Raw genomic sequence first — 20,057 nt, forward strand, 5'->3', positions numbered from 1 at the left:
CTCTAAAAACGCCATAACCTTCAAAATAGTGCTACAAAATGAAGAGTGAGCCATTGGAACACAAGCTTGTGAGGGGTATTTTAGAGCCAGACCGCAACACCAGATATGTTTATCCTGGTTCTTGTCAGATAATGGAAAGCATCCCTTCCATCCTTGTCCAATGAGAAGGCCATCATCTATGCTGAACCAATTCAAGAACTATGCCCACAGTCTCCAAATTGTATGTTTAAATAGACCTATGTCATTACTTTCTGAAGTTAACTTTTGTCGGTTAAAGATTAAAATAAAATAGCCTATGTCCTCTTTAATTGAACTGAAATATTGCTGTGTTTCCACTATGATAATTTACCCTCAATAAAATAATTATTGTAGAATATTTATTATCTGGTATAATGTTTAAGATGCTGCTGGATTTGACTCTCCTGCCCCTTATCTTGGGAACGTGTCTCCTATAGCACTGGCTGCCCTTTAGCTAACTCCTTTCCTACTGACAACTGGGTCTCTGGTCCAAGGGCAGGGGATTAAGGGTGGGTGCCACCATGCTGGGCTTACATAATATTGGGGTAGGACACAAAGGATGGCTTACATACTAGGCATACATTCACAAACTAAACTATGCTACTATCATCTCCTTTAAAAATTAAGTTCATTTATAATTTGATATAGATTTCATTTAAAAATGAAATTTCTGTAGTATGAATTCTGGTTTCTTTTTGTTGTTTTTCTGGACTTTTACTCCCACTTTCTATTTTACTTAAGAGATGATAAATATATTTAAAAGAAAAATATAGCAAAGTGTTTTTCTGAAATACATACATTTTCTTTAGGCATTGCTAATCTAAGAGCATCTACCATGTCACATTGCCAGTGCCTAATAAACTCTTTGAACAGAATTCCTTGCTTAATTGCCTTCCTTGCTATTCCGAACTTGTTTAGATGAACTTATTTGATCAAGTTTTCTAGATGCAAATCTGGGCACAGTGGATAATGACATTTGCCACACAGCATTTCCAATTAGTGCAGAGAGACATCATTAAGAATCAATGCAGTAAGTGGGAAGGCGTTTCAGGGGCACACACAGAAGGAGCACCAAGTCCAGCAGTGGTAGGGGAGGGCTTTCTAGAGAACAGCCAGTGTATCGTGACCAGAAGGACTCAGAAGATGGTTTGAAATTCAAAAATCCAGAGCAATTAGACTTAATATTCAGATGCAGCATAAATCAAAAGGATGTGGGGAAAAGAAGAGGATTTAACTTAAGTGAATCTTCCAATTGATAGGAAACACAGGGTAATGTTAAATGATATAGCCAGCGTGGTTTCTCTCAAACCTATCAAAGCAAGCTTTCGGAATATCCCAGCTCCACTGCTGTTTTTGCCTGGTGTCTCTGTAGCCCTTCTGCTCTCTCCCAGCAGGACGTGCAATTTGGCTGTGAAGGTCACGGTCTAAGGTAGTTGTCCTCCACCAGACGATGGCCATCACACTCGCTACTGCAACCCTCGGAACAAGGTTCCCATTCTCCTTACTCGCTCAGTTTCATAATCTTTAAATCACAACTCCTTTCAGTTTCTACTTTGTATAACTGCAGAGCTTTCAAGATTTGAATGGAACACAGAACAGCACCTGGTTTGTTCCTTTAAATTTGAGTGTGGTGTCTCATAATTGCTACATATATGTCTAATCATTCTGGTGTATTGGAAAGCCACTTATACATATTGCCTGCACCTCATTAACACAAAAGTTGTTCACAACTTTTAAAAGCCGGTTTACATAGCTTTTAAAATGTCAGTCAGGGTGAACTGGGGAAAGCTGTAGGAGGATGGATACAGCCAAAACATGTGTGAAACTCTACTAATAAAAAATACTCGATTGCTATCTTTTAAAAGGTGAAATGCTATGTTATTGGGTAGCAACTATTTCAACATTGTGAAGATATTTGCAAACACTTGGTGTCAATTAAAATTAAAATAAAACCCATTGTCTATAGAACGTTCAAATAGCTGTTTCTCATTGGTGAGTTCCCACTGGTCTTTTCTCCTTGACATCAGAATCACAGGAGGTCTCTGTAAGGACTTCACACATAGGGTACAAGACGTATTTATTACAAAGTCTCTTCTCCTACACAGATAAAGTAGTAGTTTAAAGAATTTCATAGATTATTATTTCCCAGAACTCAACATTTTTATCTGGAAAAGCAAAACCTCTCCTGTTTAATCATAAAAATGCATAAAACAGATCTTGTCATGGATGACTTCTCAAGTGTGTAGCAATTGGACATAGGGAAGAATTAACAATACCAATGCTTGGTATTACAGCATAATAAAATTGTGGGGAAATATTAAGCCTGTACTGAAGATTTTATCAAATAAATTTTAATTATCACAAAGCACATAACAATAGGTTTCTGTTTCGCCAAGGGGAGAAAGGGACCAAATGACTTGGCTACACACTTGAGATGAATAAGGATCAGTTTTTGGAAAAGGAGTATGCAAACGTATCTACAGTCTACGTACTTGCCCAACAGCAACTGCTGTCAATTGGAAATGCAAACCTTCCTGAACAAAACATCAGGAAACTTAGTAACATGGCCACGGGTTATGATTGTGGTGAAAGGAAGACATGATCAGACACGCATCAGTGGGTAATGTCTTCACTAGGGGAGGAAAGAGAACTGCTCAACCCATGCCCAGTTATTGGAAGACTAGTTTAAGGAAACTCATTCTCCACAGCACAGCACCCTGCAATGTTTTTTTGTTTTTTGTTTTTTCCCTGAAAGGCTAACAAAATGTACATTGTCCCCTCGCCTGGATTTCCACCCTCTATACTTCCTTTAGATTTTAACTGTATGTTCTCATGCTTTTTCTTCCTCTTTTAAGTTCTGTTAACTGAATGAAATATAAAATTGAAAATGTAGCATTAGAGCTGAGTCACTCCTGGTCATGGTTCCCAAGAACACTTGTGGAATAATACACAGAGATCTTGCCCTCTCGAGTAGGGGTCCTTAACCTTCCTACTGCGGTGACACTTTAACACATTCCTCATGTTGTGCTGACCCCAACCATTAAATTATTTGTGTTACTGTTTCATAATCCTAATTTTGCTGCTCTTATGAATCTCAATGTGAATATCTGTGTTTTCCAGTGGTCTTAGGTGATCTCCCAAAGGGGTGATGACCCACAGGTTAAAAAGAGCTGCTTAAAGCTTCTGCTGCTGCCAGGACTTTCTCCAGCCTTTATAAAAGTTTATATCGCGAAGCTGTTTTGAGAGTCAGTCATACTAAAAAATTTATTTCAATATGGATTAGTCTCCCTCATTACTAACTTGTCTCAATGCCTCTCCAGAGCACTTACTTTTAAGGCTCCATCGAGACATTAACCCTTTCAGAATCTCTTCTTTCTACTGTAGTGTGGTCAGCCAAACATTTCAGAACACAAAGCTGAGGCTACTACTTCATACGATCCTCTCAAACCTGGATGTCTATGTATAAACAGACTAGATTTTCTATATAATAACCATATTTCTATTGCATTCCTTAATTTAAATCTATTTTATTGCTCACTAAAACCAAGTTATTTTTTTCAACTAGATATGGTTAAGGAAAGTGAAATTAAGTCTGTGTTTACAAAAATTATATATTTAGTAACTAGAATTATGCTATATGTGCAACTGGTGTGTAATGTTCTTTATCAAATAAATAACTGTGCAAAAGATTGAACAAAAGTCTTTTACAAAATTATTCATGACAGTGCATATTTTTGATACTTAGTTCCATTATGATATTTTTCATGATTTGAGGGAAAAATGTGAATGATATATATGCAGGATTGTGTTGATAAAAAATCAACTCCATGCATTTCTTATGGAATATTCTAGAATAATTTGACATCAATGACAGAAACTCATTCATAGAAATCAATATAGATTCTTTGCTTGACCCTTTCCACTGAAGCTGGTGTAAGGGACTCCAACTTGAACAATTGTTACACTTCACATTTGTCTATGTGTATGTCTGTTTTCATTGCGGTTGGTAATTATTTCAATTAACAAATGTACTGTTCATCACTGTGGGCTTATTTATCTGGAATGTGCAGGCTCATGACTACTTTTTCACCAAGAATCCTAGGAATAGTTCCCATGGTATCTAGGAGTTACTCCAGACGCTCACATTATCTTTCTTTCAGCAGCCTGCTGAGAATTTTACAGGTTGGAGTCACTCGGAAAAAGGTTTATTGGTGAAATCCATCATGAAAAGTGTCCGCATTAGATAATGAAAGCAAAGCAGGAAAGTTTAGCAAGTCAGGAATTCTAAAGTTACAGATGGCCCAAGAATTCCAGGCCTGTCGCATTACATTTTTAATATCTGTCCAGCCAAGGATCGCCAACACCACCAATCCCAGTCTACTCTCAAGCCATATACATTTGAAGACTAAGCAGTTGGCACAGACGTGCGTGTGTGTGTCTCTGTGTGTGTTTGTGTGTGTGTTTGTGGTGGGGTGACATTTGTGTGTATGTGGTATATGTAATGACTGCATTATGATGTAGGTAGTGTATGTGTGTAATGTGCATGTGTATGTATGAATGTGTATGTTTGTGTGTGTACGCGTCTGTGTGTGTGTGTTGTGTGACTGTGCATAGAAGTGGGTGTATTTGTATGTACACAATGCATGTAAGTAGGACACTGTACATATATGTATTGTGTGTGTTTTTATGTGGTGTGTGTGTGTGTGTGTGTGTGTGCTCTTCAACTACTTACTGTAGGATCTTTGCCAGCCATTTTGCATTCTTCAACTTTGATTGTTGATGCCGGCCAGAAAACCTGCTCAGGGAAAGACATACAGTTTGTATAATAACAATCAGGCACACAGCAACCCAACATTCTTCATGTGCTTTGGACTATGTGGTTTCTGTAGGGTGTTACTATTTTTGGTTTTCATGATTCCCCTTTCACCTTCTGAATTCAAACTATTTGGCTATTATGCTGCTGAACCATTCAATTTTTGCTCATCCAGTTTTCTTTAACAAAACCTGTTCAGGAACACATGAAAATCTGTAATTGTGTATTTAAATAAAATCATTATAAACATAAATGTGCAAAATACAACGCACATTTTGCCTGCCGGACTCACACTTTTGCCCCCTGTTCCTATCATTATGAATTATGTTTATTGTCTATCTTAGCTGAGTATTACCTTTTGTAAACAACACAGCCAGACTGACAGATTTACTAAAGTGAGGGTCCATGTGCCTCAACAGTGGAACACATGCAATGAAACCACAGCCCCTGGGAGGCACTGTTCTGACATTCTAAACTGCTGTTGTTTTGAGTCACATCTGGCAAAAAAAGAAGACATTTTGAGTTGTCATCCTTTAATATAATAAATGCAAAGTGTGCTATTTATGATAAACATATCATTAACACAGTTTTGCTTTTTTATTTCATTGATGCTTGACTTCGCCTTTTTACTGCAAAAGAAGAATAATAAATCTAAAGTATGGTTCTTCAAATATCCATATAGCTAGCAGCTGTATTCCTCACCCTCTATAAATTACATACAGAAGACATGCTTCTTCTTTTTCTATCCAGGACTTTCTTGGTAAACTTCTCCTTCCCCACTCACTCCTTTTTCTTTTGAATAGATGGATATACAAGGAATGTTTTTACAATTATTTGAGGAGTTTAAATAAATTTTTAAAACTTCTGAAACCTAATGAACTAACCATAATTTTCAGCAGTGAAGTAAAAAGTAACTTCAGTGTGTGTATGTATGTGTCCATGTTTCTAGTAGTTTTCCTTTTTCTAATATAATATATGTTATTTTTTAATGTATTTGAATTCTTTTAAATACCTATAATGTCAAGACTTCTCTCATGCAAATGACAAACTTACACTCAAAGGTTCTTGACTGATATTGTTGATATTCAAGGACAGGATGTGGTCTTTGCTCCCCACATATATCCGGTCTTGATCTTCATCCATCAGTAATATCCTGTAGTCTAACTGGTGGTGGGACAGGCTGAAATATTCAGAGGTCTTGGTTTCTCGAAGCTCTGAAATAGTGAATAAGAAATGTTGAACAGAGTGGGTTGGTTCTATAATTTCACGATTTTGCTGAAATGTTTAACAAAAAAGCAAAAATAACTTACAAATCTTTCTTCTTTGATAGAGGTGTTTCCACAGTGCTACTTTGTACCTTTAGTATAACCAACAGCTTATATGTCAGACTAACTAAAAGGGAACTCATACCTGGTACCGTAAGCTTTGCCACCTACTAGAGGAGAAGCTATTAATGCCCTTTCCCTAAATTAATGCCATTTCTAACTGTATTGCAAGTCCTTAATGTAGTTCTCTCTTCTTTTCAAATAAGCTTTTAACAGCAGATAGAGACTGCTACAGTGATGCGCAACTGGTCAAAATGTGGATAATAATTGTCCATGGGATGCCTAACCCTAATTAATACATCAGCAGTGCAACTTCTACACCTACGGCACAGAAAACATTACAGAAGAGGAAGAGGAACGATTCTTATACCCAGTAGCTCAGGATACCTGCGGCTAGAGAGGGAAAATACACCAATGAGCTCTCAACAATATAGTTGCCTGAGAAGGAATGGCATAATGGCAAAACGGATTGACCAATATGACCCGAGGAATCTACACAACATCCTGCTGCCAGATGAAGAGCTATTAGTGCTCAATGGCTGACAGGAAAGGCAAAATCAATCTCCTCTACAGACAAGCTCCAATATAGGTTGTCCAATGCAAAGTAGTCATCGATGGACATATACATACAGACAATGTTAAATTGACTCAATAAGTTAGGTATACGGGTGTATGCATGAATGCGTATGCATATGTCTGCAAGTGTTTGTATATATATTTGTGTATATATATTTATATTATAAATAACAATTAAAAACAATGAGACTGTGAGTTTGAAAGGGGAGGGCATGAAAAAAGTTGGAGAAAGAGGAGGGAGGAAAAGAAGTTATGTAGATGAAATATTCATATATGAAGTTCTTAGAAAATTAGATTTAAAGACTTAATTAATTTAAAAATGTTTGCTAACATATATAGTTATTTATTGCTCTCTGATGAATTAAAACAGCAAGGTATTGTTCGTGCTGACTCTATATGACTTAAAAAATTATTTGCATTTGCAGGAATCTCAGATTTCTCAGTGAAAGTCATCAGCCAGTACAGTAAGTGCGAGAGAAATCAATGGCATGGAAGTGTCTTACTTCTTATCAATGTTTCATTCTCTGGGTCAGTACATTCACCGTTTTAGGATCATCTCCAAATAACTCTAAATAACTGATACTTTTTTTTTTGTAATTTCCACTACGTTATTATGCTCTGCTAAGTCACTTGAAAACAATTATTGTCCTATTTCTCCTTTAGGAGGCAACACCATTTGAATGACAGCATGCCGATGCATTTGTCAAAGGGAAAGCATGAGTTCAGATATGTAAATCCCCAGCATTGTAACCTCTCAGTGATCAGTGACTCAAGCTCATTAAGTTGAGTATCTGCCTGCAAACTGAACTTTTAGAACCAGGAAGACACAGGACAATAAGCAAAGTCAACACACACAATGTAAGCAGTTTTCTCTGCAGGTAAAAATCTCTACAACACTTATAACTTCTATACAGACGTTCATAAGTTCTATTGATCATGGGACCATGACTTTAAACAGTGACAAGCTCTGAAAGTGGATGTTTTCTAAGGTTTCTGATTTCATGACATACTGATTCTAAATTTAGAGACATAGAACCCAAGTCGTGTTTCGACAACAATTGTTAATGACCACAGTTTACTTTCAGCAAAATAAAAACTCCAAAGATTCTTAGAGGAAGTCAAGAATCCCATCTGTGAGCCAGACACAATGTGAACACAAGGCACACACAGATTTACTTAGTTGGTTCAGTTCACCACTGTGGAATGTCTGCTATAATATAGTTGAATAGTTTTAGCCAATAGAACAGAATGATAGCAAAGCAGCACATTTGTATTTAAAAATAAACAAACTAAGCATCCTGTGTCTCCAGTTTGCTTTATCAGTAAATGAATAAGAGTTTAGTTTTTATAGTGCGTGCACGCGAAAGTGTGTATGTGGAAAATGCATGATTTCATCTTACATTTTTGTATTCATCATCAAGAGAAGCCAATGCAGGAGCAGAGACCATGGAGAAGAGCTGCCCCTGGCTGATGCTCCATGGCTTACTTAGCTACCTTCTTCTTCTTATTTTACATCTTATTCAAATATAATTATACAACTTCCTCTTTTCTTCCCTCCACCTCCTCTTATAGCTCCATTGGGATGTGCTTGGGAGAAGTTGAAAGAAAGCCTACATTTCTTTGATTATATATATTATATATGTGTGTGTTTTATATATTATATATAATATGTGTTTGTATATAATGTACACATATATTTCAACAATAGTTTCTAATGAATGCTCCCATGGAAAATAAAAGAATTAATAAATGGAGATATTTAAGACGAGTAAAAATGTTAAAGTTCCAATCATTAAGTTTAGTAATAGTAATATAAATGTAGATTAATATTTATAGGAAAAACTTGAACTAACACAGTTGCACGGATACCTCACAACCAAAAGATCTTCAAGCTTTTAGAAACTTTGACTTGAGGTTTTCTTGCTAGCTGTTCTATCTTTAGCATTTACAGCCCCTACCCCTTACCTTCTCACCCTCCCTCTCACAGTTTATATACAACCTGGTGTAGATGATTTCTCAAATACCTCCCCATGTCTCCTTCCTTCCCTCCCACCTGCCCTCTCTCCTTAGATTCTTCCAGCATTTTGTTCCCCAACCTGCATTAAAATAAAACCAAGCACATGGTCTTAGCTAGGAAATAAAAACACTAATGCAATTCCCAATTCTCCTTTACCTGTTTCATAAGAAAACAATCAAAGTCATGAATTAGACTCAGTGCGAGAGAGGGCAGTAACCACATCAGCTCAAAGGCTTTTCTGGTCCAAGGGTTTTATCTGTCTTTTCTGACCATAAAGCGTCTTCAAATTTAATTATCTGTATCCCATTGACAGCTGACAGCTGTTAGCCAGGAAGATTTACTTCACAACTGCCACTTTTGGGAGAGAAGCCTGGGGTATTGTGTTAAAACGCTACTTAAATTACTGTGAGTGGTGATAATTGAGCTTTGGAGCTGTCGGGGAGGAAGGAGCGAGAGTTAAAAGCAATGAGAATCTTATTCATAAAAAGAACAACCAAAGATTCTGTCTTCAATGTAGAGTCCACATGAGTGACTGTGGTCCAATGGCTTTGTCACACTTACAGGAAACGAATGATCTAATGATCTGACTGCAGTGAAGAGATGAAGTCACTGTTTTTAGCAGGAACTGCCTCTAAGAAAGGCAAAGAAGGGGCTTGCCTTGCATTAACTTCAAATACCAACAATGACAGCATCCTTTTTACAGCATCAGAGATATAGCATTGTTTCTCAGGTCATGCTAAGGTCTTGCCTGGGGATACAGTACATAACATTAGAAAACTCAGTGGCTCCACAAAGGGCAACATAGGTCTCCAAGTTCCTGGGAAAAATTTCCTGAGAAAGAGCATGAAAAAGACACATATTTCTGCCCTGATAGCCACATGATAGTTGATGTTCATGATGGAAAACTACTGGCATGCCTTATGCCAAGGTTCTTTCAGGGAAATTTTCCAAAATAATTTGCTTCCCTAACATTGACATGCTCAGAAAGACATTTCTACATAATAGAAGCCATTGAGAGCCTTGAGAATTTGAATAAACTGGGAGGAAATTAGGATCTCCCGGCATGGTAAGCTCCCCAGTCTGCAGGGTTAAGGTATCACCACAGAACTGAGGAGATGCCTCAGTATGGAGGGGACTATGTCTATCAGATGTACGCTTTTCCTAACTACATGCTGACTCCTTTTGTCCTGCAGTCTTAATAACTGAGGGTTGATGGGGCCTTCCAAGTATTGTTGAGAATCTCTTTCACTAAAAATTTCATTCATATATTCAATGATCTTGGTAGACTCCATAGGGATCCTTTTATGAATGAGAACCATTAGTCATGCTTCCGAGTAAGAGAAATCATTTACTCAGAATACTACACTGTCTTTGTCTTTGACAAAGGTTTTGATTAGGTAAAGAATTACCGCACGTTAATCCATTCCCGGGACTCTCAGTTCGAAGCAGATGTAATAGTGACTCATTAATTACATGTAGAGCTCAGGCTGTGCTATCAGTTTGTTTACTCGGCACGCATTTATGGCCAGGTTGGCACTGTAGGTGAGAGGCTTCACTCTAATAGATGATGCAGGTGACAAGATATGCTCTTGGGACAGTTTAAGATGCTCCTCTGCTCTATTGTGTTGTGGAGCTGGCCTACAGAAACAGTCTTGGGAGAAGCCTCTACTGTACCATAAGCAGAAGGCACAGGGCAAATTTCAAAGCCTTCGGTGCCTTTGACCTTAGAGACAGTGACTTTGACAGGATAACATCCTCTCCTGGGTGTCTTATCTTAGAAAGCGTTTTAAGTAGAAAGGGTTTCATGATTCATCTTCTTCTGGAGGCTCAGTGCTTTGAAACTGGGCTAGAAACTGAGTTTTACCTGTCCCTTTAGGAAAGCCCAGGAGATAAGGAATTGAAATGGTAATCCAGTAAAATTATAATTCTTAATTCCTAACGTAAACAGAGAACAGTGGGAAGGTTGTTAAAGCCACATTTGCTCAAAATTAACAGCCCCAAAGAGCAGCCATCTGTGAGATCCTCAGTAGATCAAGGACCAAACTTTAAACACTCAGCTCACTCGATTCCTACTCAACGCTTTGGTATTCAGTCCTGCTATGATTCTAGAGCCTCTGCAGAGCCATTAACATTCAGTGAATTTCACTGGTCATCGCAAGCAAGGTCACAAGGTCACTCGTGAACTATTTGCCAAACAAGGATAGTTTTTAATCTGTGAGCAGAACCAGATAGCCCCACTTTCCTAAAGACATGGCGGCGCTCTTGGAATCCTGGCATGTTCTTGCCATGCACGAAGGTCCGTGCAGAATCTAAAGAGGTAATAGAAATGCCTCAGTGCCTTCAGTTTTCATTGCTGCTTTGGAAAAGGCAGAGACCAGACTGCTGGCAACTGCACCCAAATCTGTCACAGTTTAGTGACGCTGTACTCCTTACCCTATGCCAGCCCCAGAGGCCTGATGTGGACAGAATGATAGGTATGTTTCGTGAGGAGATAAATGGGTCTCTCATCCACGTTTCTTGATGGATGAGTGAGATTAGAGCAGAGGCACTAGAACGGCACATGGATGGATGGATAGAGGACAACGGGACACAGCTCTATTCAGTGAGCCTTGCCAGGGAAAGGCAACTGTGACGCAAAATGGATTTCCCAGGCGTTGCGTAAGCGGGGAGATTAACAAGCATACAGGAGCCTTTATGAAAAATGAGTCCCACTCCAGTTTGCTGCAGACAGATCCAGTCTGGGCCAGCGTGCCTAGTATAACTACCAATAATGCCCCTTTGATTCTCAAAACACTTATATCTAAATGAATGGTCAGTTCTATGTCCACTGGGCCCCCCAACTCCTGCTTTATAAGTATCTCGAATGGCATTCTATTACATCTGGAACCGAGCCCAAGATTTTAAGCTGGTCTCCAAACCTTGTGTGAGCTGGCTAGCTTACCTCCCTGAAAGTCTGAGTCACCACGACCTGTGTATTTGCTTTGTGTTCTTGTCCTGCTGGCCACTCCCGCCTGCCACCACCCCCCCATTTTCAAACTTGCCTCTCTCCTTTGTGTCTCAAGGCCGTGAGACACATTATTCTTCTTAATCACAAGATTCCTCCTGCAACTTTCTAACTAAATGCTGAAGGCAAGAAAGAATTTGAAGATAATGTAAGTAGGGCAGAGCGAGGAAAGCTGACTTGACAAAAAGAAACGCTGTCTCTGGAAAAAGAAAAAAAAAAAGCTGACCTGAGCTATCAGATCAGGACTGGTCTTGAGTTACTGGTGTTTTCTTACTTCTCTTTTGGGCCTTTCTGTCTTGCAGAACATTTGAAAAGTCTCGGAATTCCATGTTTGGAAGTTAGATGATGAGACTACACACCGACAACTGTTAAAATATACTTCGCCTTATGAATTTAAGGTTCTGAATATGAGGCAAAAGTCTTTGTCCATTCTCATTACTGATTCTGCTAATCAATTTCAGGTATTTTCACATCTGTAATCTACTACTTTGGTCATGAGTCATTAAAATGAGAGAATACCATCAAGTTTTTAAAAAAGGTTTTTAGTAAGGAAGTTGTGAAGAGGCGAAGTGTGTCTCTGAAACAACAAGGGAGTGTCAAGTGTGCAGTCAGCTGCTGGGGCCGAATTCCTAAGTCCTGTCTTGTAGGTGCAGGGCTTCCACAGAGAGCGTCCCCACTCTACCCTCCGGCCTGCAAAGCAACATCCGGAAAACTCAAGAGAGAATGAGATCATTTAGCGGGATAGTTGAGATTGCCAACTTGCCCCAATCTAGAATCATGTAGAAGAGGGGCCTCTCGGAATAGGCTAGGCTATGGGCATGTCCCTGTGGGCTTATCTAGATTCGGTTATTGAGATAACTGGGCTGATTTGCACTAAATATGGCAGTGCCATACTAGCGGCTGCATTTCCCCACTGAATTAAGTGGAGAACGCAAGTTCAGCAGGGGCAGCCACCATTCTGCTTCCCAGCTGTGGGGGAATTGTGACCGGAAGCCGCCTGCTTCAGCTGACACGCTTTTCCCAGAGCCATCACAGGGCTCCATTTAAACCATAAGTCAAGCTCTTCCTTTTTCCTTCGATGTATTCGTTCGCATTAAAAGTAATACAGGTAGCTAAGGTGTTTAGTCACCAGAATGAGCTCTTATGTTTCCTACAGCAATAAAATAACTGTGCAAATCGTTCATTCCACACTGATGGCAAGTATCACTTATCACAATTATTTGTTGATATCACTATGAAATATCTGTGAGTCTATTATACTTTTATCCTTCTGAGTCTCATAGGAATGAGAAATACTTCTAAAACATTTACATATATATATACATACATACAAACATACATACAATATATACACAAACACATATATCGTCAAAACTGTGTTCTTTTTTCAAAATCAGTGAAGTTACATCAAAGAAAAAGACTTTATTTTCTTCCCCAAGCAATATTGTGTTTCCCTGTGTGCTTCAATTCAATAAGGATCCTTAACTTTAGACTTTTCTTCTAAACTCACTGAGGAGGTTTGAAGGATAGCAGGTGGAAATTTTAGGGTCCTCATTGGGGAGTCAACAGTCAGATTTATTTGTAAAGAAGATTCAGTTTTCAACATGCCTGTAGAGACCCAGAACTAGCAGGAAGTCACGTCTGGATAGGAGACTCAATTCTAAACCTACTCCTAAGCCGTAGGAGACCACGAATACACTGAGGCCGGCATTCATCATGCTTCTTGGACAGAAGACACCTGTTTCTGCATACCCCTTCGAGATATAAGCACAGAAACGAACTTGTGAATGACTAAGCACACCTCCTGATGCCTGCTTCCTAGACATCTCTGGGAAAGGTGAAGCAGAGCAAGCTACTCAGCGACAGTGGCCTCAAGGCGGCCAGCAAAGCAGAAGCAGGATGTCAAAGACAAAGAGGTTATATAAATATAATTAGAAATTGCTTTAAAAGTAGACCTCTATTAAATATAGTTGGCTTTTATCATACTTGCTTATATACAGTCACTCTTTTTCTTTTTTTGTGAAGTATGATTACTTAAATCTCAGACACGGATATTGGGGCTCCACCTGAAGACCAGCAAAACAGAGCATCCAGCCAATGGCTCTTACCTTACCTCAGTCCAAAAATAGTCAACACGCCTCCTGGACCCCTCAGAACAAAACTGAGACTTAGAGCTGTCTCCTCCCATTTTACAATCCTCTCTCGTTCTGGGATTAGGGGCATGCACCACTACTGCCTGGTTTCTATAGCAAGCTAGTGTGGCTACTAGTGTGTGTCATTGCTGCCTGGTCTGTGAGGCTGGCCAGTGTAGCTGTTGTACTTTTCTAAACTTCAGGCAAGCATTATTGATTAAAATACAAATGAAACACCAGTAAATTTTTGAGACAGGATTTCTCTGTGTAGCTTTGGAGCCTTCCTGGAACTCTCTCTGTAGACCAGGCTGACCTTGAACTCAGAGATCTGCCTGCCTCTTGCCTCTGAGTGGTAGGTGGGATTAAAAGCATGTATCACCACTGCCCAATCACCACTTTTAAAGATTTGTAACTCATTTAACCATGCTGTTATTTTTAAAAGGAATGAATTAGCTACTACTAAATTCAGGAAGAAAATAGTGTCAAACATGAATAGTCTAAGTTTCGAGTGGTAGACAAACTTAATGAGAAGGGTAAATAGTTCAAGCAGTCTGTGTGTGTGTGTGTGTGTGTGTGTGTGTGTGTGTGTGTGTGTGTGTGTGTGTTGGGCATGGATGAGGACCGGACCTAGGTTTACTGGTGAACAAATACCTAGAAACGAAACATGACTAACCCCACCTATGTTCCACTGCATCATCTGTAAAGATTCTTTATGTCTGTCTGCTTGTTTGTTTGTTTTCAAGACAAGTTTTCTCTGTATATCTCTGGCTGTCCTGGAACTCCCTCTGTGGCCCAGGATGGCCTTGACCTCACAGTGATGCACCTGTCTCTGCCTCCCTGAGTGCCCAGATTAAAAGTGTGTGCCACTACCACCAGGCCTGCAAAGATTCTTAGAGCAACATTTATCATTTGCCTATTATACAAATTTTCCCATATTTGCTGCTTTTCATAACTTAAGTTGGACCTCCTTGGACATATGACAACTTCTGTGTGGGAATTTCTAGGAGGAAGACTTCACAGAAATAATAGAAAGAGATCTCCCAGATGGAGAGGTCTGCCCAGTTTATTTTTATCGCCAATTTTCACAGTTCTTGCCACAGGTCTCTGCACAAAGCCTGTATGTGTACAGAATTCATTTCGTTCAACAGATTGATCATGTCTGAGGCACTAAAAAAAAAGTCTTGGTATCTGCAAAGAAGACAGTCTAGGAGTGATTCACAGACACTGTGAACAAGATGACTCAGGAATACTGGAGAACAAAAGAACAAAGACTAAGACTTCAGGATTAGACAGAAAGAAATTCTTGACTTTTCTTCATTCAACAAATACTGCTGCATCATTCTCAAGACTAAGGCTCACTGCTTCAAATGCATACCGTGGTATAAAAGACAAAGAGGGTAAAGTCAAGAGGAGTTACCTTTTATTAGGGCCCAGAAAGTGTCTAGCAAACCATGACCTGAAGACAAATATGAGTCAATATAGTGAAAAGCATTTCCTAGAGAGCACACGGAGCTTGGGTAGAAACCTGGACTGGATGAGGAAGAATCAAGGATATTCAGATGTGCGCGGCATTGGCAAAGAGCATTTGGGTTGGATGATCTAGTCAGAAGATTGGGTCTATCAATATGCAAAAGGAAATCTACAAGTTTCTTGACTGTCAAAAATAGCCTGTAAAGATTCAAACTCTTAAATGTCAAACCCAGGTTCTGGATTGTTCCCAAGTCACATATGATAACAACAACAAAAACAACAAATGCAAGAAAGTGTAGGAAATCATGTATGAGATTTTAGAAAGGCAGTTTTAACTAACAAAGAAGTTGTTCCATTAAAATTATAGAGAAGAATGAGAGTATGTATATGCCAAGATTATTGCATATCTGTAGGTAAATAAAAACACAAAAAAACTGGAAAATTTTGACCTATTAACAACTTCCTTAATGATTTTTCAACTACAAATGAGAGGTAACCTAGAGGTCTTCTGGTGCGCTGTTGGAATTACTCTAGGACTAAGGCTCAGGACATGTGAGCTTTCTCTACAAACCACTGTGGTATACTTATAATATCAAGTAGTCTCTGCTTGCATGGCACCTAACAAACCATTGAAATACATGAAGAAGGAAATGCAGATTACTAACTGGAAATAAGCTACACACTGCCAAAAATTCCTCTAATTCCTTCAGAATGATGGAGGACCACCCAGTTTTTAGTAAGTTAGATTACCCGGGATTCAACAATCCAGCTCCCCCGATTACCGTAAATTCTTGAACTACTGTTTCATTTGATGACTTTTAAAGACCACTTTTAACTTGAGTACCGGAAAAATATAATAAACTGCATATTGCACCATCTCAAACTTAAAGGGCCAGACGTTATGAACAAAGATATGCAAAGATGTTTTCTCTAAAGTGATAGCTATTTTATCTAAATATTATTTCGTTCAATGTGACTCACTGTTTAACCAAATTATTGTACTTGGCTTTAATACAAGACCCAAGTTTGGAAAGCTGCAGAGAACAAGTTCATTTTGTTTGAAACACATTGGTCAGTCTATAACCCACAGCCGCATTCTCTTGCTGTCTTCTGTTTGTGACTCCCGACACAGTCTCAAACATAAGATCAGTGACCGCAGCAGGGCTCACGGCTTGTCCTTGGGAGGATGCTTCAGAGTCATGAGACTGTCTTTTGATTCCTTTTAAGAGAACGAGAGAATCCACGTATGTTTCCTGTGATTTAACGCCTTGTCATCACGTATATTCCTCCAATGCAGCAGCTCTTTAACTTTTCCCTGCCTTCATGCTACACTAGGAAACCATTTGATTCTTCCTGTCATGGGTTGGCATTTGAGGTGGTCTCACTCAGTGTCCCACAAGAGGACACTGGTATTGCACTTCTTTGTTTTTGTTCGGGAAACATAATATTTACCAGTTTTGCTTGTGCGTCAAAGAGAAAAGTTGAAAACAGGACTCAAAGTTTATTTTACAAAATGCTGCCTCCTTCATGATATAAACATTAGCCATGACTGTCTTTGTAATTTCAACTTACAAGTGGAAGTAAAGCACACTCAAAGTGGTAGAAATAAAGCAGGCACAGAGGAGGATACAGCAAACACCAGAAAACTGAAGTTTAATCTGAATATTAATGTAGTTTTATACTGTCAACATATGTTGTTTTATTCTATTTACTTAACAGCCATTTTTATCCATGAGTCTCAAAAGGCAAAATGTACTTTAGTAATCAAAATAAAGGGTTTGAATAGTTGAGATGAGGTGTACTGAACTCTTTAGGTGATTTAATGGGATTAAGTCAAGCAAGTCAACTTGCTTTACAACCAGAAGCATAGGCAGAGAGGTTTCCAGTAAGGAATTTGCTTCTGATTTAGTGTCATCAGAGACAAAGACTTGGTACATTCCCCCATTTAAAATACACTGCAAGATTGTTAGTCCAGAAAAGAAATAACGTGAACACAACAAAGACTGCCTTTAAAAAAGCATCATGGAAAATTAAGCTTCAGACAATTCAAGTTGAAAATCAACTTCTTCAAAAACATACAGATGCATGGATTTTGTTTCTAGTCTAATACATTTTCCTGGAACTAAGTCTGGTTCTTGAAGACAGATCTATCTGCAGATCTTGGCTCCGAATTTGGTGAGCTATGTGGCTTTAGGCTACTTATTTAAACTGTAGGTGCTTTAGCATCCCTGCCTGAAAGATGGAGACAATACCTGTCTTCCAAAGCCAAGGAGCTAATTGAGTGAGCAAATCAATGGGATGGATCGCAGCCATGTAGTTGAGGGTCATAGCTGGGGGTCTTCGCATCAAGATGGGGGTTTCAGTTTTAAATAAGATGTTTCTGCACAGTTTTGGCTTTAATATATTTATCTAGAGTTGTTTAAGTGTTCACCATGCTAAAGGAAAACTGGCATAATAGTGCCTTATTTTTTATTAAGGTGCAGTCTTTTGATACAAATAATTATAACACCTCAAAAGTTTGCAAAATCATCCTTAATTCCAACATAAAAGTAAATATGAAAAATAAAAACAGTTTTCCTTGATTTTACCCAATTTTCCCCTCGTTGATTTATCACTCATATGACCAAATTTGTATCAGCAATCTACTTACACAAAATAACTATATTCTCTAAAAATGTGTGACAAACAGTGCCTTGTCTAACCTCCACAGTAATCCTATTAACTTGGTCTTAGAACGTGCAAAGAATCTGCGACAATATCCCCAGCAGAAATTTCACTGAAAGTATATACATTTGTGAGCTGTGGAAACAGTGCGCGCATTTGGAACCAAGATCCATTAAAATGCGGCTTTCCTTCCTAAAAGTTGTGAAGATCAGCAAGAATGTTGAGTTGCCAGCTTTCCTCATTCCCTAAGGAGGCTGGCAAGAGTCTCAGCAATGCGCATGCATGGGATGGAAATTAGACAGGGTCCGAAGTCTTGTGAACAGTGTGGACTTCTGCACTGACAAGCTCTGTTCCCAGGGTTGTTCATAAGACCTCTACCTAGGAAAGTGACCGAAAAGTTCATGATGCAAACACTGATTTGAGCTTCAGAATTGTTTTCCTGCAGAACATCCAGTGTCTATATTTTATTTTTTAAAATAATTTATTTATTTTATTTTGTGTGCATAGGTGTTTTTTGCCTCCACGTCTGTGTGAGGGTATTGGATCCTCTGGAACTGGAGTCCCCGGCAGATGTGAGCGATCATGTAGTTGCTGGGAATTGAATTCTGATCCTATGGAAGGGCAGTCAGTGACCTTAACCTCTGAGCCATCTCTCCAGCTCCTCTATTTTAAAATCTTAAGGCTCTCAGCTCTTATTGCGAAGCTTACCTGACAAATTTTCCTGTAAATGTTACCAATAACATTAACGGACAAATTCTTCCCTATATTGTTTTGGAAAACTCTACATGAAATATCATTTCTCTTTATTATACTCTTCTAAGGCATTGAATAGTATACTCTGTGCCCCCCCCCCACCGCCACAATCCCACAATGAAGGTGCACTCACTTGTATAACTAGCAATACTTCTGTCTTTGGAGCTGAATTTGCAAACTGGTAGAGTAGGGGTAGTGATACTGTCTATCTTGCATGCTTGTTCCCTTATGCTACAGTAAGTCAGCGAAGTAAAGCAGAGCAGTTCCAGGTGTACCACATTGTCCTGAACAGTGTAACTACTGTTGTGACTGCATGTTCAACCTACAGTGTTAATTCTCAGAGATCTACACTTCGAAAGTCACCCAATAACAAAGCACTGTAGATGAGAGAAAACGGAGAGGGTGCCTTGGCGGAACTTGTATTGTCAGAATATGCACTAGGATGCTCTCAAGGGCTGGGCAGACCCATTCTGAGCTCTTCCCGTAGCACACACCTATGGAACCCCTATACCTGGAGGTAACTTCGTCAGACCCATGTTAGGCAAAATACATCCATTTACTCGTACCAGTGGGTACAGTTTAAATAGTTACTGCATTTATCTTTTAAAAGTCCAAAATACTTTAAGAAATTAAATAACTACACCTGCTTAATGAAAATTACTTAAACTGACCTTGATAAACTCTTTAATTTTCTGTTCTTTTTGGTGATGGGAAAGGAACAGAGAACAGAGAGAGTAATTGGTCACAAGTCTCAGTGCTGTCTGCCTAAGTGTTTGCCGTTTACAAAGCAGAAATTCTAAGGCCAAAGCATTATAGACTACTCTCAGATGCCCTGTAGTGAAGGGCAAATGTTTTAGGGTCTTTGTTTAAATTCTGTAGCACACAGTAAAAGTAAAATTTTAGGTCATTGAAAAATTGGAAATTCAGCCATCCAATACAAGCCAACTTTGGAGTTGGTATTTTTTTCCATTCTGAAGATATTCTCTCCTTGTCTGTACTTGCTGTCTGTAGACTAGGGACAGAGGTAGCACTCTGCCAGTTACAGGAGACCACTAACCTCAGCACCGAAATTTTGGGGTTGTCTTTCTCTTTCTAAAAGTTTTAAGAGCAGGCTCACTTTGAATACACTTTTCACTTTTTGATGATTTAGGACATATAGCAATTCAGTGCCATGAACAGTTCAACAACAACAAAAATCTCCTACTGAGAAGTCTACACAAAGGCTTGACGAGCCAATAAAAGATACACTGAGTCAGTGACAACCAATGGAACACACACGCATTAT

General features: G+C 38.9%; 1 protein-coding gene across 3 annotated transcripts in view; it reads right to left on the minus strand.

Annotated features, from left to right (window-relative positions):
* Positions 1-20,057, minus strand: part of Sema3c (semaphorin 3C) — a 150,574-nt gene that overhangs the window by 69,162 nt on the left and 61,355 nt on the right. For all 3 annotated transcript variants that reach the window (XM_087902474.1, XM_087902475.1, XM_087902476.1), the window contains 2 exons: positions 5,885-6,045; positions 4,751-4,813 (listed from right to left, as the gene is read on the minus strand). In XM_087902474.1, the coding sequence (XP_087758600.1) occupies positions 4,751-4,813; positions 5,885-6,045 (224 nt within the window). The remainder of the gene's footprint in view (positions 1-4,750; positions 4,814-5,884; positions 6,046-20,057) is intronic.

This window comes from Myodes glareolus, chromosome 27 (genome assembly GCF_982192425.1).
Source record: "Myodes glareolus chromosome 27, mMyoGla1.1, whole genome shotgun sequence".
In the NCBI taxonomy this organism is placed as follows: Eukaryota; Metazoa; Chordata; class Mammalia; order Rodentia; family Cricetidae; genus Myodes; species Myodes glareolus.